The 24,641-nt window shown below is 34.8% G+C and overlaps 2 protein-coding genes across 2 annotated transcripts in view; one reads left to right on the top strand and one right to left on the bottom strand.

Moving 5' to 3' along the window:
* Positions 1-24,641, bottom strand: part of LOC110381084 (leucine-rich repeat-containing protein let-4) — a 322,306-nt gene that overhangs the window by 272,123 nt on the left and 25,542 nt on the right. The window lies entirely within an intron of this gene.
* LOC110381810 (uncharacterized) lies at positions 20,387-21,945 on the top strand. Its single transcript, XM_021342216.3, has 2 exons — positions 20,387-20,489; positions 21,265-21,945. The coding sequence occupies exons 1-2, from the start codon at positions 20,432-20,434 to the stop codon at positions 21,705-21,707; spliced, it is 501 nt and encodes a 166-aa protein (XP_021197891.1). The 5' UTR covers positions 20,387-20,431; the 3' UTR covers positions 21,708-21,945.

Raw genomic sequence — 24,641 nt, 5'->3', positions numbered from 1 at the left:
CCGCAGTCAAACCCGGTGGCAGAATCTAGTAAAAAATTACTCCACTCAATCATTTGTCAATGCTACTGTACTTAGAGCATTGTACCAACCGGAATCGATAAGAGCACCAATCTTCATGCGAAAAAGCCTGACGCAAGAAAAAGTGACAGATCACTGACTGATTATTATATAGATATACATTGCACTATGAATAAATATCAGGCCACCTTTTTACACACATGGTTATTGTAAGCTATTAACTTGCGTTGTGGGTGCTAAAACAAGTGATAAACTGCTACACACATATTATAACACCCAGACAGACCACCGCCAACAAACACGCTCATCACACAAAACTAAACACTGACTGTACCTACCCGGAATGAAACCCGTGACCCTCAGTCCGGTAGTCCGGCACGATGATCATTGCGGCAACGTGATCAAAAGTATGATTGTCGCTAGTGGTCTCGTACTTTTAGCAAAGGGCGAAGGCTTCTCCTGTGATTCAAATGCTCTAAGCTACTGTAAGAACAGTATATAACGGTGTTATGGGTTGAAACGGTTACCATAAAATTCCCTATACTCTGTTTATCGCGGTGATACGTCATGTCGAAGCTGTGACAATGAATTATATTGTGTTTCTTGAGATATATATTGTTTGCTGAGCCTCGTGGAGGGTTCAGTATGTTTTGTGTGTGTAGTTTTTTAATGTTTCTTTTGTTTTGTATTTAGATGATTTTTTTGGGAAATTATTTTTATTGGCAATAGTTTTTATCATGTCATGTAAAAAATAATAATTAAGTAAAAGTATTGTATTGTATACACGTCTAAGTTTAAGCTTTAAACAATCTAAAAAATACTTATATTTTTTGTTTTATTCTTTCGTCACCTTTTCCTCGTACCAGGATTTTGTTCCCTCAAATTGGTCTTATATGGAGTTAGGATCCGATCTAAATTATTTTGTAATTTTGGTATTGTGCGATGTTGGTCAGTCACGCAATGATTCATAAAGTCAATCAGTATAAAGTCAATTGATTACCTATACTTAAAATTATGACGTCACCTATCTCTCTATTTCGAATTTTCAAAATAAGATGTCCTAAATTCTGTACCTATGCTGGAACTCGGAACATGTCTCCTTATTTAAAATTCTCCAGTACTTTAGTAAGACAAAGTCCAGGTGCTTTTGTGAGACTTAAGGCAAGGCTTCCGCCCGTTTCTTGGCTATTCCTTGTTAATTTCCTCAAGTGAATAGTTTATTACTTACTTTGTTGTACGAACAGATTATTATTGAAGTTAAGCTGCACTGGTTTTAGTGTAAGATAGTGATTATTTAAATGATCTTTGGTCTCTTTCTTAAAACTTTCTGCTTTGTTTTTAATATTGATCACTGAAAAATGTTATTTTTTTTTAGTATGAATCTTGCATTTATGAGGTCTTCATATAGAATTTGGTTTGAGTCTATCATATTTATACTTTGAATTAGAATACATTTTGTGTACGACTGTTTTTTTTTTTTATAATAAAATAAAAATCGTACCGCTCAAAAGCCACTTAGCCAACAATAAATTACAAAATCGTTTTTAACAATTCCCGCGGATCTCCAAAGTATCTAATATCAAAACGTTAAATTACTTATCAAGCCATTTTCAGAATGCATGACAAAGAATATGATATGTCACAGAGTTATTGTCTATTGTTCTTAAACCGGTTACTTCAGAATTGGGCAACCAATGATGTATTTGAAGGTATTTTGTATCATATAGCTGGTTATCATAAAATATTACATGATTGTCACCTGTGTGCATTGTTATTTGGTTATTTTGCGGACTTAATTTTTAAATAATCTTTTCGATAGGTACTCTTTGAACCCTATCTCAATTGATGATGACCACATCTTCAAGCGTTGAAGATGTCGAAGGTGATGCAACCTTCTCTCTTACATAGAATATCCTATCTATTCAAGACTTCAAGAGTCCCAATTCAGGGACCAATGTAGGTTTCCCCATTTGTTTTTGTTAAAACCAAGCATCAAAGTTATGCAAACATACCTTTACCACTTGTACCGAAAGCTTCAAAATAAGCAGGAACTCGCTCAAACGAATCACAAACGGGAGCTAAACTAATCAAAGTAAAATTAACAGACGTCCAAAAAAACATGGCCGCTCAAACTTTGCCACTCAAACGCTCAAACGAGCGATTGTTTCTCATAAAATATTCAAAAATCCGCAGTTTAAATGCAGCTACATTTTAGTAACCCCAAGTTTTCGTTGAGAAAACAGAAGTACAGAAATGCTTTTACTTAAAGTTTATTACTTAGAGCTATGAGAGCGTTTTAAGGAGTCTCGAGGTGGGTAGTGGGTATTCAGTGCATCTGAGAGACCGGCTCAAAGGGCCTCTCTGAGGTACGAAGGCCTTGTATGGGGACTATAAGTTATGGGTAAGCGGGACAAGTGCTGAAGTTTAGAAACTGTATAAAGTGTTTCAAATTAAAATACGTTAACTATGTTACTGTGAGTTCAGAATGTTGGTAATGTATTTTAATTTTTTTTTTATGAATAATTCTTGGGATTTTGCTTTTGGATTATCATCATAAATTAAAACTATTAAAAATATCATTGAAGTGGTGTTGCTTATCATAGTCTTCGTCACATTTTATCTATTTACATTACTAAAGATTATACAGAATTAGCGTTTGCCCTGAAGTATAACTAACTAAAATAATTTTCAGGACTTCTATGAAAACACGATTTCCCCAAAACGATGGCCACAATAGTTCGGAAGGAATTTAGTGTTTAACGACTGGCCGGCGCGGGAGAGATGCCTGGCTAAGCGGATTTCAAGAGCCTGGGTTTAATACCATTACCTGTGTATTCTGCACCATCTCACTCTTGCAAACAGCTTGTACAAATTACTGAGAAAGAGAAATCAACTGAATTTAATTGTCACAAGAACTTTGAGCGATAGTTTCTGAAACTGTCTTTTGAGTTATCATTTTAATTGGTTACGTTCTTAGAAGTACGAGTTTAAGGAAAACATAAAACACATTATAGAGGAGACTGCGTTTGGGTAAACGTAGCGTAAGATGTCTTGCTGCACGGTGGACCGATGATTTGAAGAAGGTGGCGAGCAGTGGATGGAAGCGGGCTGACCATGACCGGGTTGGTTGGCGTTCATTGGGGGAGCCCTACGTTCCGCCTTGCACGGAAATCAGCTGATGATGATAACGTCGATTCCAAGTAATTTTGCGAAGAAGAAGAAGTGCTAAAAGTTGTAGGTAGGTACTTCATCTATAGAGAAAAAACTACAAATAAAACAGACAATACTAAAAAAGTCTGAAAAATACCAGTACACCTACTAACAGGTATATCGCGCACATATTCTTTAAAAACCTCTTACCAATTCCTTGTATAGGCTTTATCCATACTTCCCGCGTCTCAATTACTCTAGAAAGTTCTACAGAAGTTGATACAGAACTTTAATACACTGGTACACTCCACAAAAGAATTGGCGTGCGGCAGCTGGTGGCAATGGTTACTGCGGTTTGGCAGGTCGCAAATTACACTTTTTGTACATTTGAAAGTTGGCAATGTACAATGTACATCGACTCTAGATTGGTATGTTATTGTCGATGTTGTGCTCAAGTATTTTAGATAGAGTTGTAGAAATAGCGTGTGTGTTTGACGGATTGAAAAGGGTTTACACTGAAAAGTAATATATTTATGTTTCAGTTTTATTCTTAAGCACTACACTGTCCACGATGCAGACATAATGCACACAAAATGGGACAGGGAAGTTATTAAGATATTATAACTGACGCAATTGACTAAGCAATGATTTTGATTTGATCTATTCGTCGAACAGAATACCCGTTTTTTTATTTGCCAAAAATATTATTTTATTTGAATCAGCAGCTCTAAAATTTTGCATTAGACGTGATAGATACATAAAGAAACACACTGAATTTATCTAGCCTTCAAAACCTAGTCACCAATACTTAAATAAGTTACCAGCCATGCATATCATTGTCCATCCCTTTATAATAAATGTCATGGTGAGATGACTGAGGCAGGTGGAATCAGTGGAGCGGTCTCCTGGCTACTGGAGTGAGCAATCAATGCAATCAAAGGACGGCGAAGGGTTGGAACGACCTGTGTTGGATGCAGTAGAATGCAGGTTCATTGCTTATGTAGGTTTCTGGTTGTTGCATTTTCGATGAATAAATTAATAAGAAAATAATAGAAATTGAGTACAATAACGTTCTGTAATTATTTTTTAAAAGATACAATTTATCGATCAAGATTTTTCGACGAGATTATGAGTTTCAAGATGACGTTGATAAGACTTGATTAGTTGATCAGTTGCATGTCCAGCTGGTAAGCATGAAATATTCCCGATAGTATGGAAGTATAATTCTAATTCTTCATTGTACACAAAAATATTGAAATACAATCAATACAGATAAGTTATGTACAAAGTGTATATGGAAGTATGTATAATCCCCCCAGCTTGGAAGACTGTGATGACGACACCAATTTTTTTCTTGGTCTAGATTCAAAAGATGATTGGTTTGTGATATTATTATCGAGCCTAGAAAATCCCCACACTGACCAACCTAATCAAAACTGAAATTTCAAAACGTAAACTTCAACAAACATATCGGTAGTTTCTACAAGAAACACAATACCAGGCCACCACAAAGACTACCGCATGTTTCGGTACAAAATATACTTCGAAGGCGTGTTATAAAATGTACTTATATAAGTACAGTAGATGTTAAATTTAGTTGTACAAACGGTGTTCTCGAAGGAGCCGCTACTGCAGGCGTGGGGAGTTCTTAACAGCTAGTTTGGAGACGAAATGATGATATTTCTAACGTATTGCTGGTGTTACTATGAAATTTCGGTTGAAAGTCACTTTTAAATAGATCGAGTTTTTGGAGAGGAGTTCAAGTGTTGGTTGGAGTATCTGGGGTCGTTGTGTTCTGGTGACCATTGCATTTTCTCAAGATCGTCTTGGTGTCTTACTACTACTATACATAATTTGTGGCCAATTGTTGGAATTTGTTTCTGGCAGGTGGGTTTTATAACCTGCTTTTTGAGTTATTATTTTTAAAATAAGTACTTTTACTTAACATTATAAATATGGAGACTTGATTTGCTTGAACACACTAATAAAGAGGTTCAAGGTTTCGATTTTAAAACATGATATAGTGTTAGGTAGATAGCCCATTTATTGAGGGAGCTACAAGTTACTTTACATTTGCGTATGTGAAATACTGCACATGGTAGGTACACCGATAAAACCGAAGTTAGTTTATCTGTAGGTATTTTCGTTATTCGTTTTCTATTGAGTCATTTCATTCTCACAAAATTCTCACTAGTACAAAAATCCTCTTCCATAGTAGGGCTCCACCGTTTCTCGGCTGTCACGCTTTAATACCTTAGGCAAGAGCCAGCGTTCTCTCAGTGAATTTTATAGTTAAAATAAAACTTGTATCGTACATGAGTCGGGAAGGGTTAAGGAAAATGTCACGTCACGGGAAGGAAACTTATTGTTAACAAAAAAGGTACTTTTTTATTAAAAGAGAGCTTATTGTTAACAAAAGGCTTTTTTTGTTAAAAAAATATACATAGGAACACATACTGTAGTATAAAAAAATAAACACTGTAGTTTTACTTGGATACATGCTGTATTTTAATGAGATTTTTTACAAATTAAAGCTTAAGAAGGAAAGTACTTTAAATCCTTAATTCCTTAGAAATAATATAAATGCGAAAGTAACTGTACCCATCACTCTAAGTTACACATGCAGTTTTGAGAGGTCACTTTATCCAGACTACTCTTTATCCAGGTTCCCACACCTGTAGTAGACCCTCAGATTGCAGTTGAAACCACGAGGAAAAGTTAGTTTACAATAGTTTGTCAATTACTGTTGGAATATACGCATTATGTACGTATATACCTACCTATACAAATATGCAAGTTTAAGTATATAAAGCATAACTACTTCAATCATTCGTTAAACATTCAATCATTCAATGTTCATTTCAATCGAACATTTTATCATTCGAAATATAACAGTCGTCAAGGATACACATCTTTTCTTTGTCTCACCTGCACCCATATCCAATAATTACAAACAACAGTTCATCGAAAAATTAAAATACTTAGTACAACTACAACATTATAAAACTTTTTTCTTTTACCTTTTCTTTCGGAATGAATAAAAATTACAGGCCGCTGTACTACCAAGACCAACCAGGGTTAATAACCAGTCATATTCGCCCTCAGGCGTAGATATGCAAGTGCAATACACAACTAGTCTTTAAACGTATCAAGTTGTCTTATAAGTAGAGGATATGCATCGATCTGCACTTTCCTGCGGTCGGGTACTGGTTTATCAAGTCGCAGTGCAATAATATAGATGTTTTATGTTAATATTGATATATTACTATGATATATAATTATTGCTTGCTGTTATGCACGTCCTCAGGGAACTACTTGCCGCATCTGGAAAAGCTGTTTTATGAGGGGTCAATAAATCGGTCGTTAGATTTGGATTGTGAAAAATTAACATTAAGGTTTATTTCAGTTTTTTAGGTCAAGTTCGAGATGCAGTTTTAAATCAGGCTCAATTTCCGTGTTTCTCCTACATAAACTATTATTATGCTCTTAACATAATGAAGGCAAATCCTAGTATCTTTTTTAGTATATAAATGAAACCCGGTTTCCGTTATCACGACATAACATGAAAACGGCTTGACCGATTTGGCTGGAAATTAGAGGAGAAGTAACTTAGACCCGGGAGAAGGTTTAAGGATAGTTTTTGTCACCATCCGGCTACGGGACACGGGTGAAACCGCGGGCGAAAGCTAGTTATTATAATAAAATTTATATCATATCTCTATTCCACAAGCTATTACATTAAAATGAATGGATTCTAAGTAATAAAGTTAATTTATTTCTTACAGAATACTTGATGCCTTCAGAAAATTCACAGCGTAATCAAGCTAGCATTCGCCCGCGGCAGTTCCTACGCAGCGGTGCATAAACTTACGGAAATTTACATTTTCTATCCAGATAGTCTTATTTCAAAGCATGCACTATGAACACTCGACTACTAATTCTCCCTAGGGACAAACGAACATACCAACTTATGAAAACATTCGTGAAATGGAAAAACAAACGAATTTAGTCTCTATTTCATTTCAAATAGGAATAGAACATCATTTGCTTGAGTGTGTGTCATTTGTTTTTGTATAATTCTACAACCAAATTATGATTGCATCTGTTTACGAGCCTATTATTCTATTTTCAACCTTATTTTTGAAGGATTAAGGTTGTAATGCAATTTTGATAGGTGTACAATATGTCGTGGTGTAACGGTGACGCATTTGCATCTCAGTTGATTGCCGACGATAGATTGTTTAACTCCAATCATGTCGTGAATGGATTGGTTAATAGATACATAATTTTTCTTAGTCTAGAATCAGACGGTTACTAATGTGCCTACTAGCTAATTGACTGGTATTTAATACGTGTAAGGATATTGCTATAATTATACATCTTGATCAGTGGTCTTCTTCTTCGTGGTGTCCCGTAAATTATAGCGTAAGTCATAAATTTTGATCATCATCTGCCTAGACTTTTTCCAACTATGTTGGGGTCGGCTTCCAGTGTAACCGGATACAGTGAGTACCAGTGTTTTCATAAGTATTGATGGTTGGTAAAAATATTTGAAAAAGTCTTTGCTAATTTAGTCTAACCATGCTATGTTTATAGTCTCACAACTCATAAGTAGTCAATCTATGAGAATGTCAGGATCATTTATACACCAAAGGTTTCTACTGTTGATTTCTGTTAATAACTACGATAATGTAGTTAATGAGTGCTAGACTGATATAATATTTAATAGATTAGACTAAGACTTTGCTTGGGCTGCAAAGTTTTGCTCGATCGATTGTATGATCGGCTCTTAATCAAAATGGTAGTGCACTTTGAGATGTTTGTTGACTGCAACGATTAGATATCAACCGTCTAAACAGTTTGAAGCCTTTAAAAGCCAGTTTGATGGATTAAAGAATGAATACATGAAGAAGAGAAGTCAAAATCATTAACCAATTTGAGATACGAAAGGCCTCAAAACACTCAAAACAGAATACCAAATAAATCCTACCACGTACACCGAGTTAAAATAGATGCCACAATCTATAATTTGAATCAATTCTTCGAACAGTTTATTGCATATTGTTAATACTATCGTTTGGAGTTGGTCACGGCCGCCTAAGCTAGCATTGTGGGCTGGCATATCAGATCTGTGCAAATTCATAGCTCCTTGGCCCACCCTCTTGTAATGAGGAAGCCTGATGTATGTTATGATGGGCACGTCATTGGAAATCACTTTTCTAGTTACCTGTAGTACCGTGTAGGTAGTTCCTTGTGGAACTAACTAAAACTGCTTTAGATGGGAAATCATCAAATGACTCTTCGCTTCCTTGTACTTTGGAGATGGGAATCAGAATTTTACTAATGAAAACTCACTTATATTTCTTTAACAGTAAATCTAACCATCTCGTATGGTTAAACCTTCAATGTCAGCGGTTATTTGGTGGCCTCCAGAATACTTTATGCTTGATAGATTAGCTCGATCTCAGAGGCGTGCACTTGGAGAGGCCTATGTCTAGCAGTGGCCTGCTACAGGCTGATGATGATGATGATGATGATGATGATAGATTAGCTAAATTGCAGCTAAGACAAACTTTATACACGCAGATAAGTAATTTCGAATCTTCTATGAGTTTCAGTATATATTACTGAATACCAAACATACATTGTTTATCGTAATTTAGGGTAATGGACCCTTAAAACAAAATCTAAATAATAATTGCTCACTTCTAAGAAGCAACTACGATATTTAGAAGCAAAAAGCTAATGCATTTAAACCCATTTCAATATGGAAATCAACCATTAAGGTTTTGTAAAATATTTACATTTTCACACATTACATACAAGTTACCTAATGTCAGGTTATCGAACCTGAAAAAACCTCAATTTACATCATCATGCTCCGAGCCTTTTTCCCAAACTATGTTGGGGTCGGCTTCCAGTCTAACCGGATTCAGCTGAGTACCAGTGCTTTACAAGGAGCGACTGCCCTATCTGACCCCCTCGAACCAGTTACCCGGGCAACCCAATACCACTTGGTTAGACTGGTGTCAGACTTACTAGCTTCCTCAATGTACCTCAATTTACGTTTAAAAAAAAAACAGTTTTAAAAATGACTTATATGTAAACATTCGCGGAGTTTTATGTTACGCTTTTGTCTGCTTACTCCTCATTAGCTCAAGCGCTCGTGTAACTGAAGTGTGACGTCACAGCGCCGCCATATTGTTTCGCAAGTAGATGCTGGTGCTTGAAGGATGCGTTGTGACTTGCGTGTTTTTGCTGTTTTTTTTTTGCTTGTAATTTCTGCTGAGGGAAGTAAATTGTTTTCAGTGTTAAAATTCTGAGTAAATACAGAATATGAGTCTATATAGAATACTGAGAAGTTATTTCTTTAATGTAAATTATTTTTTTGGCAAATATGTTCCACCTTCGACTTCGTCATCGATAACCAAGTGAGATAGTGTTCAAACGCGAGTTGCATGATAAACGAAAAAGTTTTTACACTTTACACAATTATTAGTTTTTATCTTACTAATATTATAGAGAGGAATAATTAGTATTTTTGTTTGTTTGTTTGTTTGTTTGTAAAATGTTTTAATGTCAAATTGTCACCACTAGAAAGCTACATTATTTACGAGTAACATAGATTACATTTTATCCCGGTACGGGAAAAACTGCTAGGATCTTGTAAAATACTGGCCTAAATTCATCAACTCTCAAAACCCAATTCTACAGACAGGGTCATAATTACTTGACAAAAATAAAACAATTCTCTCAATGCAGAAAGCTTAAAAATCAACCCGGCAACTGCCACAAACACCCGTCCACTGGTTTACACTTCCAACTTATTATTTCGTATTTAATTCGCGTTTCAACCCATCATCTGCAGTCGTAGGGTTAAATCGGAGGTATGGCTTACTGGTTTATATTTTTTTGTATTCAACTACAGGAATTGTGAATAAGAACTAAGCTTTGAAGTAATTTTGGGTTTTAGTTAAGTTATTGAGACCATAAGAGAACTAGGTATTATCTTTGGTTCTTTTTAACATTTTCGAGGCCAGTTGCACCGGTTACTGGCGAAGTCTCTTAAGACCTCGTTGCGATGTTCACGGGCGAACTGGGTAAATGGATGAGAGGGATAGAACTATGCGATAGCAAATAGATAGAGAGAGGAAACATGCAACCTGCTCGAAAAAAAATAACGTAAGCGCCATACTAAATAAAAATTTATTAAAAATTAAATTTTATGTTTCTTTAAAAACTGTTTTCTAATTAATGTTTAATAAGATATTATCTACATTCTTTATTATTTTAATGTGACAGAAAGTACATGACTACGACATAGAATTCATAAAATGTTATTTTTAGAGGTAAGTTCTGATTTTTTTTCTATCGAGAAAAGTTACTTGTTTTATGTTTTTGTCTTCGGATTAATCTAGGTAATATAGTCAACAAACACATATAAAAAAAGTTAATTATTCAAATAAGTATTCTTAAATTAAAATTAACTTAAAAAAATTGTTGAATTCCGAGGTAGCGCCTTAACTATAACTTTTGGTTTGACAGATCTCGGATAGCTATATTTATTAGAAACTATAATCAGCCTTTATCTGATAGATAGTATTAACTGTTAGATAACTAACTGACACCATATCGGTAATCAGTGAAACTGAGCAGCGGAGTTGTCTAAATAGATTTTCATTCTGCGCCCGACACCTAAATTATTTTAAACTAGCTTCTGCCAGCGGTTTCACCCGCATCCCGTGGGAACCTCTGCACGAACCCGGATAGATAGTAGCCTATAGCCTTCTTCGATAAATAGGCTATCTAACACCGAAAGAATTGTTCAAATGGGACCAGTAGTTAATGAGATTAGCGCGTTCAAACAAACAAACTCTTCAGCTTTATTAATATTAGTATAGTATAGATACTAATTTTAAAACTAATTTTCATATATTTTTTTAGACACCTCAGAAATGAAAAACCGAAATTATGCATTTTATCTTAACTCAAGAGCGAAGAAACTGATTGAAATGAATATATAATTTATAACGTTTTTATTCCTTTGAAAAAGTTAATTAAATACTCTACGGAACCTCCAAGAGCAGCTAGTTTTTCAGAAACCTAGGATTTATTTTATAGCTCAATTCAAGCTTAGAGTCATTAAAATAAGCCATAAAACTATATTGAAATAATTAAGTTTTAAATGCTTCAATACCTAGTTTTATTAGCGTTTTTATTGTTATAGTATAGTAATTATTATATTTAAATGTAATGGACTGGACTGGGAGATTGAGTAATTTGCAGCAGTATGTAAATTTACTTGCTGAGGTTTAAAAGAACATAATAAGATATTTTGAGACTGAAATTTTCAATTAAATCAATAGTTAAGACATTTTGTTGGATACATCAGTTTGCTAAATTACTTGCAAGAAAAAAAAACTATTTCGCTAACAAAATTCAATAAACAACATAAAATACATCACACTTTCCACCGCACAGTGGTAATGAAATAATTTTCGCGTAGTCAAAAAAAAAAATATTTTTATTTTCACTTTTTATACGGATGCTAAAACAATGTTTCAGGCTAAAACGGTTTCGGAATCACAGACCGGAAAATTGGTGGCCATTAAGAGGCTCTAAGCTTTATTTTTTTATCCCCTACCCCTCAGTTGGTAATTAAATGACAATTACCGGAATCTCAAAGAGAAAAACTTGGCGTTTTTTAGTCATTGCGTTTTTTAATGTTTCGATTTATTCCGTTTAGCTTGTTAATGTTTTGGTTATGAATCATTGTAAAAATATTTTTTTTATTATTTTTTTATTTCAGTTAAGGTTCACTGAAAATTTCTTCTAGCTATCAGAAGGTTATTATTGTATAATACAGGTAAAAGATTACAAGCTAAGTCATGATTAAAAAATTCAAAATGTTGAAACAAAAAATTTTGCACAGTGTTATTTTAAATTAAATTGTTGTATAAAATAACCTCGGAATAAATGGAAAAATAATCGTATTTTTTTCATTTATGTGTTATATCATCGACAGAGCATTTGCATATCGCTCAAATCTGTTACGGTATAAACCGTTTTCAAATCGGTTTAGTCAAAAGCAATAGTATGCTTTTATCGAAAATCGTTTTGTTTGTTCAACAATTCTTTTTATTTTCGTTTTCAAATCTTTTCAGTATATGAAGAAAGGCTTCGTATCCATTAAGGTTTCGCAATGGAATGATGTTACACTTAGAGTGTTGCTATTATTTATTTAAGCGATTTGTATTTTTTATGAAATAATAGAAGAACATAAAGTAGTGGAATAAATGTTTTACAACCTCACCTATCTCAAACTGCACAACTTAAGTATACTATAAAAAACAAAGCGAACGAATTGTTACATGAAAATTCGCATAAAAACACACAGGTTTCACCTAAACACCAAATGTTAACAAAAAACAAATGAAATAACAAAAAAAAACACAAATACCCGCAAAATAGCTGCTGTACAAATCTCCAATGCAAATAGCAACCTATTTGTTCAAGATATCTCCAGCTTAGGACAAAAGAATGCCGCGAAACTTCCACCAGCAATGACTGTTAAAACATCCGAACTATTGCAATACTACACGAAATATAACAAAAGGATACGGAACCCAAGTTTTCAGAGATACCCACGGGGTAAGGAAAGAGTGGAGATGTCATAATGCAGGTAGGTCAGGCGCCTTCTTCTGGGTCAAACTCGTACGGTGGGCATGACCAAAACGATTCCTTACGAGTGAAATAACGAGGCATTCGGGTTCTTTGAGAAATCTGTCGACGATCAATAGGTAATACAAAAAATGGTTCAAAGAAGGCGTTCATGGGCTAAAACAGTAACATTCCTCGTCACTAGCTCACCCGCATTTTGGCGCGCTACTTTCTTAAGCGATTTTCCGTTATGGCACCTCCGCTAGTTATTTTGTTCTCCACGGAGATACCTGTAAAAGTGTTGCTCTCGGAAGCTAAGGGGCAGACAATCTCTAGCGCCATTGTTTTGTTGTATCTGAGTTGGAGAATATTCTAGAAACTGTAGTATATTCTAATAATGGTCGAAAGAAAGTGACACTACCTTTCTACTCACATATAAGGAACAATACCCGGTTTTGTAAGTGATAATTTCTTTGGTATCTTTTGTGTAAGTTAAGCAGTTAACTTTATTTCTTTACTTAAGTTTGCCCCCTAATTTCGGTTTCACAATGAATATTAAAACTGACTGAAACTTTTATTAAGTAATCAATGTGTTATTTTCACTGTCAAAATAATAACAGCATTTCGCAAATAAATATTTAATTATACAATGTGTCCCGGGGATAAGTGACCGCCCGAATTTTTTTGAATATTTGTACAAAGTTAAGGATAATTTCATTTATATTTTTGAAAAAAATCATTAAAAATTTTTTATTGTCAGGCCTGTTAATAACAGGCTTTGCTCTTTTTTTTTCAAATTTCAACTGACTGTATTTTTGCATTTGTTTGAAATAGCAGCAAACATTGCTGTGAGTTTTTGTAGGAAATATCATGTAGTTTATTAATAAATTAAAAGAAAGTGATATTAAGGGGGCATTTATTGGACTTATTTTGAAAAAACTGAAAAAAAGGCGTTATTTTCTTTGAATTTTTATTTTCTTTTTTTTCTAATAAATGTTTTATTACATTTTTGTTATGTTTGATAATTTTAATTGATAAACTATGATGTCGGCTAGTCAATAAAGAAAAAGAATTTAAAAGATGTAAAACTTAGGAAATATCTTAAAAAAACTGCAGCACGTCACAGTATTTACTAAAAATCATTAAAAAAAAACCAAAGGCGGTAAGTCCCAAATATAAAGGAAATTATCCTTAATTTTGTACAAATATTCAAAAAATTTCGGGCGGTCACTTATCCCCGGGACACATTGTATATTTAGTAAATGTTCTTTCTCTCTTTGAGTAAAAGAATAATGCTTCGCAATACTAATGTTACCTATTTTTAAACTTAGTTTAGAGCTTAGCAAGAAAATAAACTACATGAAAGACAACATATTTTTGAAGTGACTGTACCTGTGATTAACTGACACATTGAACAGGACAACTTAATCACAAAGTCAACTTCGAATCACAAAAGGTTGGTCCACACTGAAAGGTTTTAGACACATGTTTTAATTATTTTGATTTTTTATTTCTAGAAAAACATTTCGTAACACTTTTTGGTTTTAGTGGTCATGATTCAACTTTCTGTTGCATCCTGCCGCCATTAAAGCAATGAGATATCTTAAAATTTACAATAATACACTACACAATGGCATAGAACTCATCATCGCAATATTTCTGGGGAGTTTGTTACACCACTTCTTCTTCTCAGCAAAAACACATCGGAAGTGGTGGGCGGGCGTTTTGGGGGCTGTCTTTTGTAAATTTGACGTTCAAAAAGTGCTGATTTTCAGCCTACTTTGAATAAATGACTTTTGATTTTGATTGATTTTTTGAATTTAGGTACCAAACCTAGATGGTATAAGAGGTGAGCAAGGAGACTGTTTTCTTAGTTTTTCGCAATAATCTTTTTCCTTAGAAAGTCTGAAAAAGTAAATAACAGAAAGCTTCGTTGATGCACTGTGACCATACCTTAAAACTGGAAGTAAGACCATTAAAACAAAACAGGACATTTCAGACTGTGACACACAACAACAGACATCAAACTATAATTATTGGGCCCGAGGCGTTTCCATTTCACAAACTATAATTTTCTATTTTACTTTTTCCATTTCGACGAACTTCGGCCCACTGTGCAGTAGAAATATGGACGGTGTATGAAAATTTAATAACATCGTGTTTGACTTCCCGTATACTGGCATTTTATTTTCGAATTGATCGAGTGATTATTTGTTATTTATACGTTTTTCGTAACCTTATAATTCTGGGTTACAATTGCTCTTTTAGAGACTTAGTGAGGAACCAGGAGACTAAGAGTTGCCGATAGTTAGTTTGGGATCATTATAAGCAGTAAGCACAAAGATGAATAGTAGTACGACATTACAAAGACCAGGTATTTATTTGGAATCAAGATTTTCTTTAAAATAATTGTCTTTCATCGGTTCAGCTGTCGGTCTGCAATGTGCAGGATTTAACTACTGTTACAATAACTAAGATATGATTTATCAAACCAACTCAGTTTATAAAAGTAAATTCCCAGTATTCCTATGCTAAAACCCACTGATTATTATCCAATAAATCTTTTTATTTAATACCGTAAAATGTGGTCAGGTTTAGCCATAAATATCGTCTTAAGAGCTGAGAAGCCGAAGAATGTCGATATCGACGAATTATAGTGTAGGGATGACTAATTCCACATTCATCTTTGCAGTCTTATCTATAGAGTTTAGTAGTATATCTCATAGACTTTCACCTCTATTTCTTTATATTGCACGTTTTCCTTAAGACCGACTTTTGAATAGTTATGCTGCAAATCAGTAGTAGGTTATAGTTATTTTGCGATTAAAGACTGAACATTTTCATACGGGACTAATGTCCAAATTGAATCTCTGGTCGCAAGTCATGGATAGATAAGTTATAGAAGTCCACTAATAGCGGGTAATTTCATTTATGAGATGACGTCAGACAGAGAAGTATGAAATAAAAATTTAAGTAAGGTCAGGAAGATGACGATGTTGCGAAGTTAGTATAATTCCTCTTTAAACACTCTGGTAAAAAAATCAAGATGCCTAGTATTGAAACGGTTTCAAGACCATCTCCTTCATTAGAATTATTAACATAGTTCGTAAGTACGTTTGCTACTAACCCGATATGTGTCTAGAGTCTAGAGATACTTGAAATAAATGGTTATTATTATCATGCCAACTTTTCATAACCAAAATTTACACCATCCAAAATTGTACTAACATAAAATTTTCTAATAAACAAGATGTGGCCTGTTACTGCATTTCGCTAAAACGGATGCGGTTATCACACTAGTCGGTACATAATATACATATATTGGTGTAATGCTAATAAACCGATCGGGAACACATAAAATGTATGAGAATTAGCATAAAGGGTATGGACGGACGCGGAACTCGTTTTTATATGAGACGATTTTTAAGAGATCGTGACCGAGTGAATAAATAAATCTAAATTTTGACCACAATCAAAATCAAAATGTTTTTATTTCAAATAGGCCTTTGCAGGCTTCTAAGTAACATCACACTATTTGTATGGTTCCAAAAAGTTTGTCTCATGGAGAAGAGCCGGCAATAAAATCCATACTACCACGGATTGGAACTGGGGTTGTTCCTATCCTATAGTTATTTAGCTATGCTATCAGTCACCATAAATGCACGTCATCCACTTGGTCAATAGACAATTAATTTTTACATCTTGTATAAAAAACTGTCCAAACTCGCATCATATAACACTACACTTCTAAAGTTAGCTATTGAACGCAACACGTATGCGCTGCAGTATTATTTTGTATTTTTTAGACAGTTGTGAAATCATGTTAGCAATTTTCAGACCAACTTAGCTTCTTGATAATATCTGTATGAACAAATGCGCAAAGAGTCAAATGATTTCATAAAAAAGTCATGTTTGGCAGACTAAAGGGGTCTACACACCAAAGCCGCTGACCCGGCGGCACAGCCCGGCGGCACGACTGCCGCGGCATGTGGTGTTCTAGTAATTGTCAAATACTCTATGAAAGCCGGCGGCATGATTGTACAAAATACGGCCGGCGGGTTGGGCCGCCGGGCTGTGCCGCCGGCATCAGCAGCTTTGGTGTGTAGACACCTTAAGAAACTGGGCCATATTTTTTTACCTCACGACTCAAATTCGACAAAAAATCGTGTGGTCTAAACGGCCGTATCGACATCGATGTTCGTACTTGTCTATCGTGTAACATTATTTATTGATAAACTAGTTACTTTGTGTACAGAGCCCGCGGGACCTCTTCCTTGCTAGGGGATATAGTTTCATATAATTTCTATGACAAGTCCTTGTTTATGATCTTAGAGAAAGGCCTTTTCTTTGCAGTCTTAGAGGTGGAAAGTGCAGTTTTTATCGGGGCGGAATAATTGATATTTGATATATACAGGTATGCCTCATCGTTTAATCGGGGTTTTATGACTAGTCACATTTTAAGGAATTCTTAAGACTACGAAATATGTAAATTGAAATAACTTTTATTACTATTTATACCGTACAGTTGGTCGGAATGACCCATAACCCTCGAAAATTAGAACCACTCAAATAGAGGACCTCCCGTAGAGGTATTCAAGTCATAGGACGGAGTGCAAATATTGTTATAGTGCATACTCAAGAGCATAACAATGTATGAACGTTAATTTTTAGGGTTAAAAGCAATAAAAGGGGAGGCGACTATATTAGTGAGATGCAATTAATTATTTCTTATCTATTGTGATGCAAATTAGGCTAAAAGGTACAGCACGTGTTTACCTATTCATAAATCTTCGAATTTTGGGGTTTTTAATGCACAATCTTCTCGTAAAAACTGGTTAGTTTCAATATAATTTTTTCAGCTTGTGAAAAAAGTATTTCGATTTTTTATTAGAAGCTAGCCGTTTTGCCGCGGTTTCACCTAACACCAATCTGCCCGGTACCTGGATAAAATATATATAGCCTGACTCGGGAAAACTATAGCTTTCCAATAGTAATAATTCAGACGTTTCCCAGCCTTTAAGGTACAAATAAACAAAAAAAATCCTTTTTAATGTAAAAGTATATATAAGTCCTGCCATACAATCACTCACAAAAATAGGAAAAGCGAAGTTATAAAAATACTCGTAACTATTATAATTTTCCGAACCGTTAAATACATACGTACATATCGATTACATAAACACTAACACATGCACAAAAGCAATGTGTGCAAATGCAATTAATTTGCAACCACGCAGAGTACCTACCCACTGATAATATTATCTAACGAAGATTTATCTCAATGTGTTTATTGAACAGTGAGAACCATGGAAACTGGAAAGTGTGGACACTAGACCATTAGGCTTGGCATGGTGCAAGCCATGAGATATTAGCGTGTTACTTATTAGTTTCATTTATTTATTCACTAGCTTTCCGTCCGCGGTTTCACCCGCGTCTCGAGATAACTGCTTGCCGTAGACGGATGGTGACAAAAATCCTATGTCCTTCTCCCGCGTCTAAGCTATCTTACGTCTAATTTTCAGCTTAAACGGTTGAAATGTTTACATTTCCTAGGAGCTGTACAATTCATAGACTTCATACATTTCCGGTAACATATAAAATATAAATTACCATCGTATTTTTAATCGTCCACTGCTGGGCACAAGCCCTCTCTCACATAGAGAAGGATTTAGCGTTAATCACCACGCTTACTCAATGTGGGTTGATGATTTCAAATATTAAAGTCCAGGTTTTCTCAAAGTTTTCTTTCCCCTTAAATCTGTCATTGGTACTCAAGGTATAGGTACTTAGAAAGTACATACAAACATAGAAAAGTTGCATTGGCACTTGCCTGACCTTTTTTTTCTATACTTTTTTTAAAGAAAATTAAAAATTCAATGAAAGTTTTTAGCCCGTCTTATACCGGCCAAATACCTAATCCTTGTTATGAGCCTATTGCCGTTCATTTCCATACCTACTGAGTTATGAGCCCGAACAAACTGTCGGTCGACTTAAAGTTTGCAGTGTGCTCTAAGACCGCTGTATATCAATAAAGTTAATTATTATAGCTCGAGCTCGTATCTTGGGTCACACACTCCCGCCATAGCTAAGTCCGCGCCGGTGAATGCATGCGTATTGTAGCCTACAATGGGCAGGCGCCATGATGGCATTAATCCAACGTTTAAGTCACCAGGCGGTGGCGGATCAATCTTGCAGACTTCATGTTGTACATATTTGATTTATAACAAGTAATTTATAAGATAACTGGAAAAGTGAAATCCAAATTAACTTTATCCAATAATAAAAGTACTGTTTCTCAGACTCTTTTCTTGTAATTTATCTTTATGTTAAATACCGGAAATATAAATAAATGGGCTACTCAAAAATAATCTTACGCACAAATTAGGTAAGTATATACCAAACGCTCAAACGTCACGCGACAAAAAGAGTCACAATTTCTAACCCTTCGCATTCCCTCAACTTTTCGTCCCTAAAAGGACGACGGAAACACTTCGGGCTGGCCACTAACCATTAGCTGTTAGAAGGGTTAACTCGTTCGCAACTTTGCGCCCGAAACGACAAAAAGATATAAAAGCGTTTTTATGAAGCCCATCCTTCTAAATACAGGTTTTTGGAACGTAAAATATGGAGTGGGATCAGATGGCAAGCTTTGAAACTGTGTCAAAAATCATAAAATTGCATAAAAAGTAGCATAAAGCCTTCCGCAATGAATGGGTTAACTAACGGTGAAAACTGTCTAATCGATCTGGTTAGTTCCTGAGGCAAACACATTCAAATAAACGAACTTTTCCGCTTCATAATATCATTATAAAGCGGAAAAGAGAGAACTAGACGGAAATAGACGTCCCATCAAAACAGCTGCATTTCTTTTATTAAATACCTACTTCATACCCGAACAAAACACGACAGGTGAGAGAGAAGGAAAAGCGAATCCAATACAAAGGTATATTATACTATTTACATATTACAAAAATGGAACCGTCATCCGTCAGCTATGACCCTTTACCCTTGTCAGAACACAGATGTTGCGTTCTCTTACTCAAGAAACAAAGTAGGTACATGGAAATTTTAATCTACCGAGATACCAACAACATCCCGTGGTTTCTACGTGGTGTCACCTACTTGCATTTTTTTTTGTCAAAAAATGGCAAACTAACATTTCAAAATTCTACTAGGAACGAAAGTTTGTATGATATATATAGATGTTTTTTACTCTTTCACGAAAAATCGGATCAACGGCTATTTAATTTTTTCATATCATATTACGCTAGCAAGTATTGATATTTTAATTTTAGTTAGTTAAGAGGATAGTTTTCAATAAAAACACGTAAATATTAAAAAGTGTAAATTGATACGAAGAAAGTAAGGATATTTAAATCGACAGGAATGAAAATATATGCTTGCTCAAGAAGAAATTTTTTATCTTTATCTTTAGAAATAAATTAAGTATAGGGTATAGATTAACCGAATATGACGCAATAGAAAATAACGGAAGTAAATTCAAATTATTTTTCACTCGAGCGCAAAATAATTAACAGTTAATCATAATCAATAAGAATGTAGTTTCTTCATTAATTTTGCCATTTTGTTGCGAGGCTTGGCCATGGAAGCATATTTGGCGTTCATAAGTATAATATCTTATGTTATAATAACCGATTCAAGTAAGTACAATCCTTTTTGAACCGACTGCTCAGAAGTGGGAATATTTAAGGGAATGATTCAGAAGGCTTAGTATTTCTTGTTTCTAAGGTCCTAACGGCCGGTACGGTGGACCTTGAGCCCGTTATTGGCCACCTATTTAAAATATTTTTACATGATTTTTATAAATTTTTAATATTTATTCATGTTAAAAATTATGTTATTATAAAATAAATAAATGGAATGATAAATCACACTAACTTTATATGTTTGTTCATTCTTCAAACGGCTTAACGGTTTTGATAGAACTTGGCTGTAATACAGCTTATACCTACATCATAATAAAATATAGGCGACTCTTTATCTGAGTGCGGGAATTACTTCTATTAGAAAGCGGGTGAAACCGCTGGTAGCTAGTATATAATAATATAAAAAAAAAAACAATAGCTGGTTTATACATATATATAATAGCTTTTGCCCGCGACTTCGTTCGCGTGGAATAGTCACTTCCGGCAGATTTTTGGTTTGACCAATAGATGGCGCTTTAAATCCGGAATACATTTTATTTTTTATTTATGTCCTTTCTCAAGTTCCAAACTATGTTTGTACCAACTTTCACATAAATCGGTTCAGTGGTTTAGGGGTCAAGAAAAGACAGACAGAAAGACAGACAGAGTTACTTTCACATTTATAATATTAGTTAGAATGTCGAGTATGTATCATGGTAGCAGTAGATACGATCTCTGCAACCAAAGATTATAATTCTTATTTTCTAATCGTCGTATTTTTCTATTACAGTACCACCAGAACAATGCTTTGCCAATTTTAGATGGGATGACTGCGGCCGAGAGCCTAAACCGGTCATGTACTACTGGAAGCCAGGGTCAAGATGTGAAGTTGGTATCTGGCGAGGCTGTCTTCCCAACATCAACATGTTCAGAGACGAGTACGAATGCGTATCAACATGCATCTTCTCCATGCGGGCTCACGCCGACCATTTCAACATGATCAATGAGGAAGAAGAACCTGAGACCGAGCTGCCTACTACTGAGGTGGATCTTAATGTAACGGTTGAGACGGGCAATGATACCATTGTCAATGGCACAGACGGACTGAACAACACGGAGGTTGAAGAAGGTGGAGGTGGCCAGAACGACACTGTAGCAAAAGAGGATGACACAACAGGCGAAACTGCTGCCGGTACTGAGGGTGCTGCCGAGACTACTGCAGCGGCTTCATAAAGCAGTTTTATATCTGCGCTCCTTTGTATCTGCGATTTAAAATACAAAATAAAACACCGCCTATTTATTTACAATAAACTTCTGCCGGCAACTTCGTCCGCGTTGGATTTTGTGCTAAGAGAAGAAATATAATAATAAAATGTAGAAAAACACTCGGGCTGCGGTCTCACACAGATAAGCATGTCACTGACGTGTAACCCGCCCATAAATAAAACGAACCCGGTATTGCACGGATAACATTCTGGTTTGACAATGCAAAAAATAGATCAAATATAGGTTTCGTTTTTCGCAGACTTCAAAACGAATATACGTTTCTATTAAAATTTGCTTTATAGGATGATTGTTGGTTAGTTCTGAGGGCACAGCAGTGCCCCAGCCAAGACTCGAGCAAAGCGGGCACGGCCGTACCATCTTTTCTCGAAGCGTTTCGCGGCTATTTCAGCCCTCTGTATCTTCCATATGAACAAAGCTAGGAGTTTAAGTTTTCGACGACCAAGAGTAAGTATTAGAACAAGCTCAGTCTCAAAATTACAAGACATTTGAATAAATAGTTTACGAGTTATGAGCGATCAAAGTTACACCATTTTGTCACTGACTCACTCACTGACCGATCATCAAAAGTCTAAGGTACTTCTAGCAAACTTAGAACCTTCAAATTTGGCACCAAGATAGGTTATTAGCTACATATAAAGGGAAAATTATAAAAACCTTAAAACTTAATAAAAAAATTGGTAACAAATTTATATTTGCGGTTTTTCAAGAACATTGTGTATGAATTTTGACTGCATTGATAACTTTGTTATTTATTTATGTACAAAATGTTACTATTTGTTTTATTGTTACGTAGTGTGGTGTATTGTTATTATGTACTAGCCGTTTTCACGCGGTTTCACCCGCATCCCGTGGTAACTACTGCCCGTACCGGGATAAAATATAGCCTATGTTACTCGTGGATAATGTAGCTTTCGAATGGTGAAAGAATTTTTAAAAACGGTCCAGTAGTTTTTGAGCCTATTCATTACAACCAAACAAACAAACAAACAAACAAAGTTTTCCTCTTTATAATATTAGTATAGATTAAATATACATACGTATGAATAAAAAAGCTAGGTTTAAATGAAATGATAAAATCTTTCATATTAATGCAGTGCGATAAATACTGCATGCTCGCTCGATAGATGGCGTTGTCCTGGTCTAAATCGCGCTATGGTTTCGTTAAATAGCTTGGTATAAGTAGGACTTAAAAAAATAAAAAATAATTTCATGTGATAGCGCCATCTACCTCTGAAATAAATCTCTTTTATTCTAAAAGATATTCGATTAAAAAATTCGACAATTTCGAAATTGTTTAATTTATTTTAAAAAAAATGTTGTTTACGTGCTACTTTAGGTCTACATATTTAGTTTGTTATATACTTAGAGAAGAAAGAGACCTACAAAAAATAAATTAGATCCCACCAAAAACATTAAATGTAAAAAAAAGCCAATCCTCTACGCAATTCCTCCACCGTAAAAAGTTTTGAGATCGCATAGAAGCCAAGTCCTGTTCAACTTTATTTGTAATAATAAATCAATATTTTGTGACTATATCAATAGTTTTGTTCACATTACAATAATATTGTCTTGGTCATGAGCACAAGTTAAAAGTCGCTCCTTGAAATAATGTGTAAATACCATTGAATTGATAAATTCTATTTGGACATAATTTTACGATTGGACTGATTATGGACTGATTGGAATTTGAGATCACTATAGACTAAACATGCGCCATAGCACATGCAGTTCATTGATGTTGGATGATACTGACTGTCGGTCATTTAGTAACAATTGAATAAATTAAAAGTATTTAATTCTGCGATATTAAACTTCATGTTTGACTTTCACCTCTCCAAGATATGCTGTTTTATATTTGTAGTGTATTGTGCTCATGGCCAAGTCAATATTATTGTAAAGTGAACGAAACTATTGATATTGTCACAAAATATTGATTTATTATTACAAATAAAGTTGAACAGGACTTGGCTTCTATGCGATCTCAAAACTTTTTACGGTGGATGAATTGCGTAGAGGATTGGCTTTTTTTTACATTTAATGTTTTTGGTGGGATTTATTATTCAGCGCGCCGACATTTGAATTTTAAAGAATTCTATAATTGCATTTTTTCGACTACATTCTTTACTGAAAAAAATGTAATTATTATAGAAAACCTAGGAAAAACATTTCTTGGAAACTAAACATTACTAGTGGCCCGCGGTACGTGCTTCACTGCGTATAAAGTCCATAATTTTTTTACAAAAACTGTGTTAAATAAAAAACCAATCGACCGATTTTGTGCAAATTTCACCTAAATAGTCCAAGCTAAGCCTAAACATTAATTCGGCTTGGATAGGCGAGACCGTTCTTGAGTTATAAAACTACAAATAATAGTGGCATTAATTTTTGTCTAAATAATTTTGTTGTAATGACGGAAATACTATAGGCTGAAGGTTTTTATCGGAGTAAATTCGTTGTAACAGTGGCAGCAGTGGTCCCTGTATTTGTAAGCATAGCCTTTGTCACTATGACATCACTGCCCTTTATCGGCATCGGCTTTTGTTTTCAGTGCTAGATCCTACTGTTTTGAAGTAATTTGAATTAGATTTATTTTTACCAGCTCAGTTAAGCTGATGGCAACCTCACAGTAGCATGATATGAACGATCAAAGTTAATCAGCACCTGGCGCGATCAGTCCGTGGATGGGTAACCATCTATTTTATGAATTCCTACACGTTTTAGGGGCTCACTTTTTGGATCAAGACAAGTAAATCTTTGACAGTCGGCAAGTGATATCCTGGTTGTTCAATGAGTTGAGTAGGACTTATTGGAAGTCGTGTCATGTGAAACACCAGTATTCCGATACAAATGGTCTGGCTGGCAATAGTATAAAGCAGATAC

The sequence above is a fragment of the Helicoverpa armigera genome, chromosome 6 (genome assembly GCF_030705265.1).
Source record: "Helicoverpa armigera isolate CAAS_96S chromosome 6, ASM3070526v1, whole genome shotgun sequence".
In the NCBI taxonomy this organism is placed as follows: domain Eukaryota; kingdom Metazoa; phylum Arthropoda; class Insecta; order Lepidoptera; family Noctuidae; genus Helicoverpa; species Helicoverpa armigera.
The sequence above is the reverse complement of the archived record's forward strand: the minus strand, read 5'-3'. Positions and strand labels throughout refer to the sequence as shown.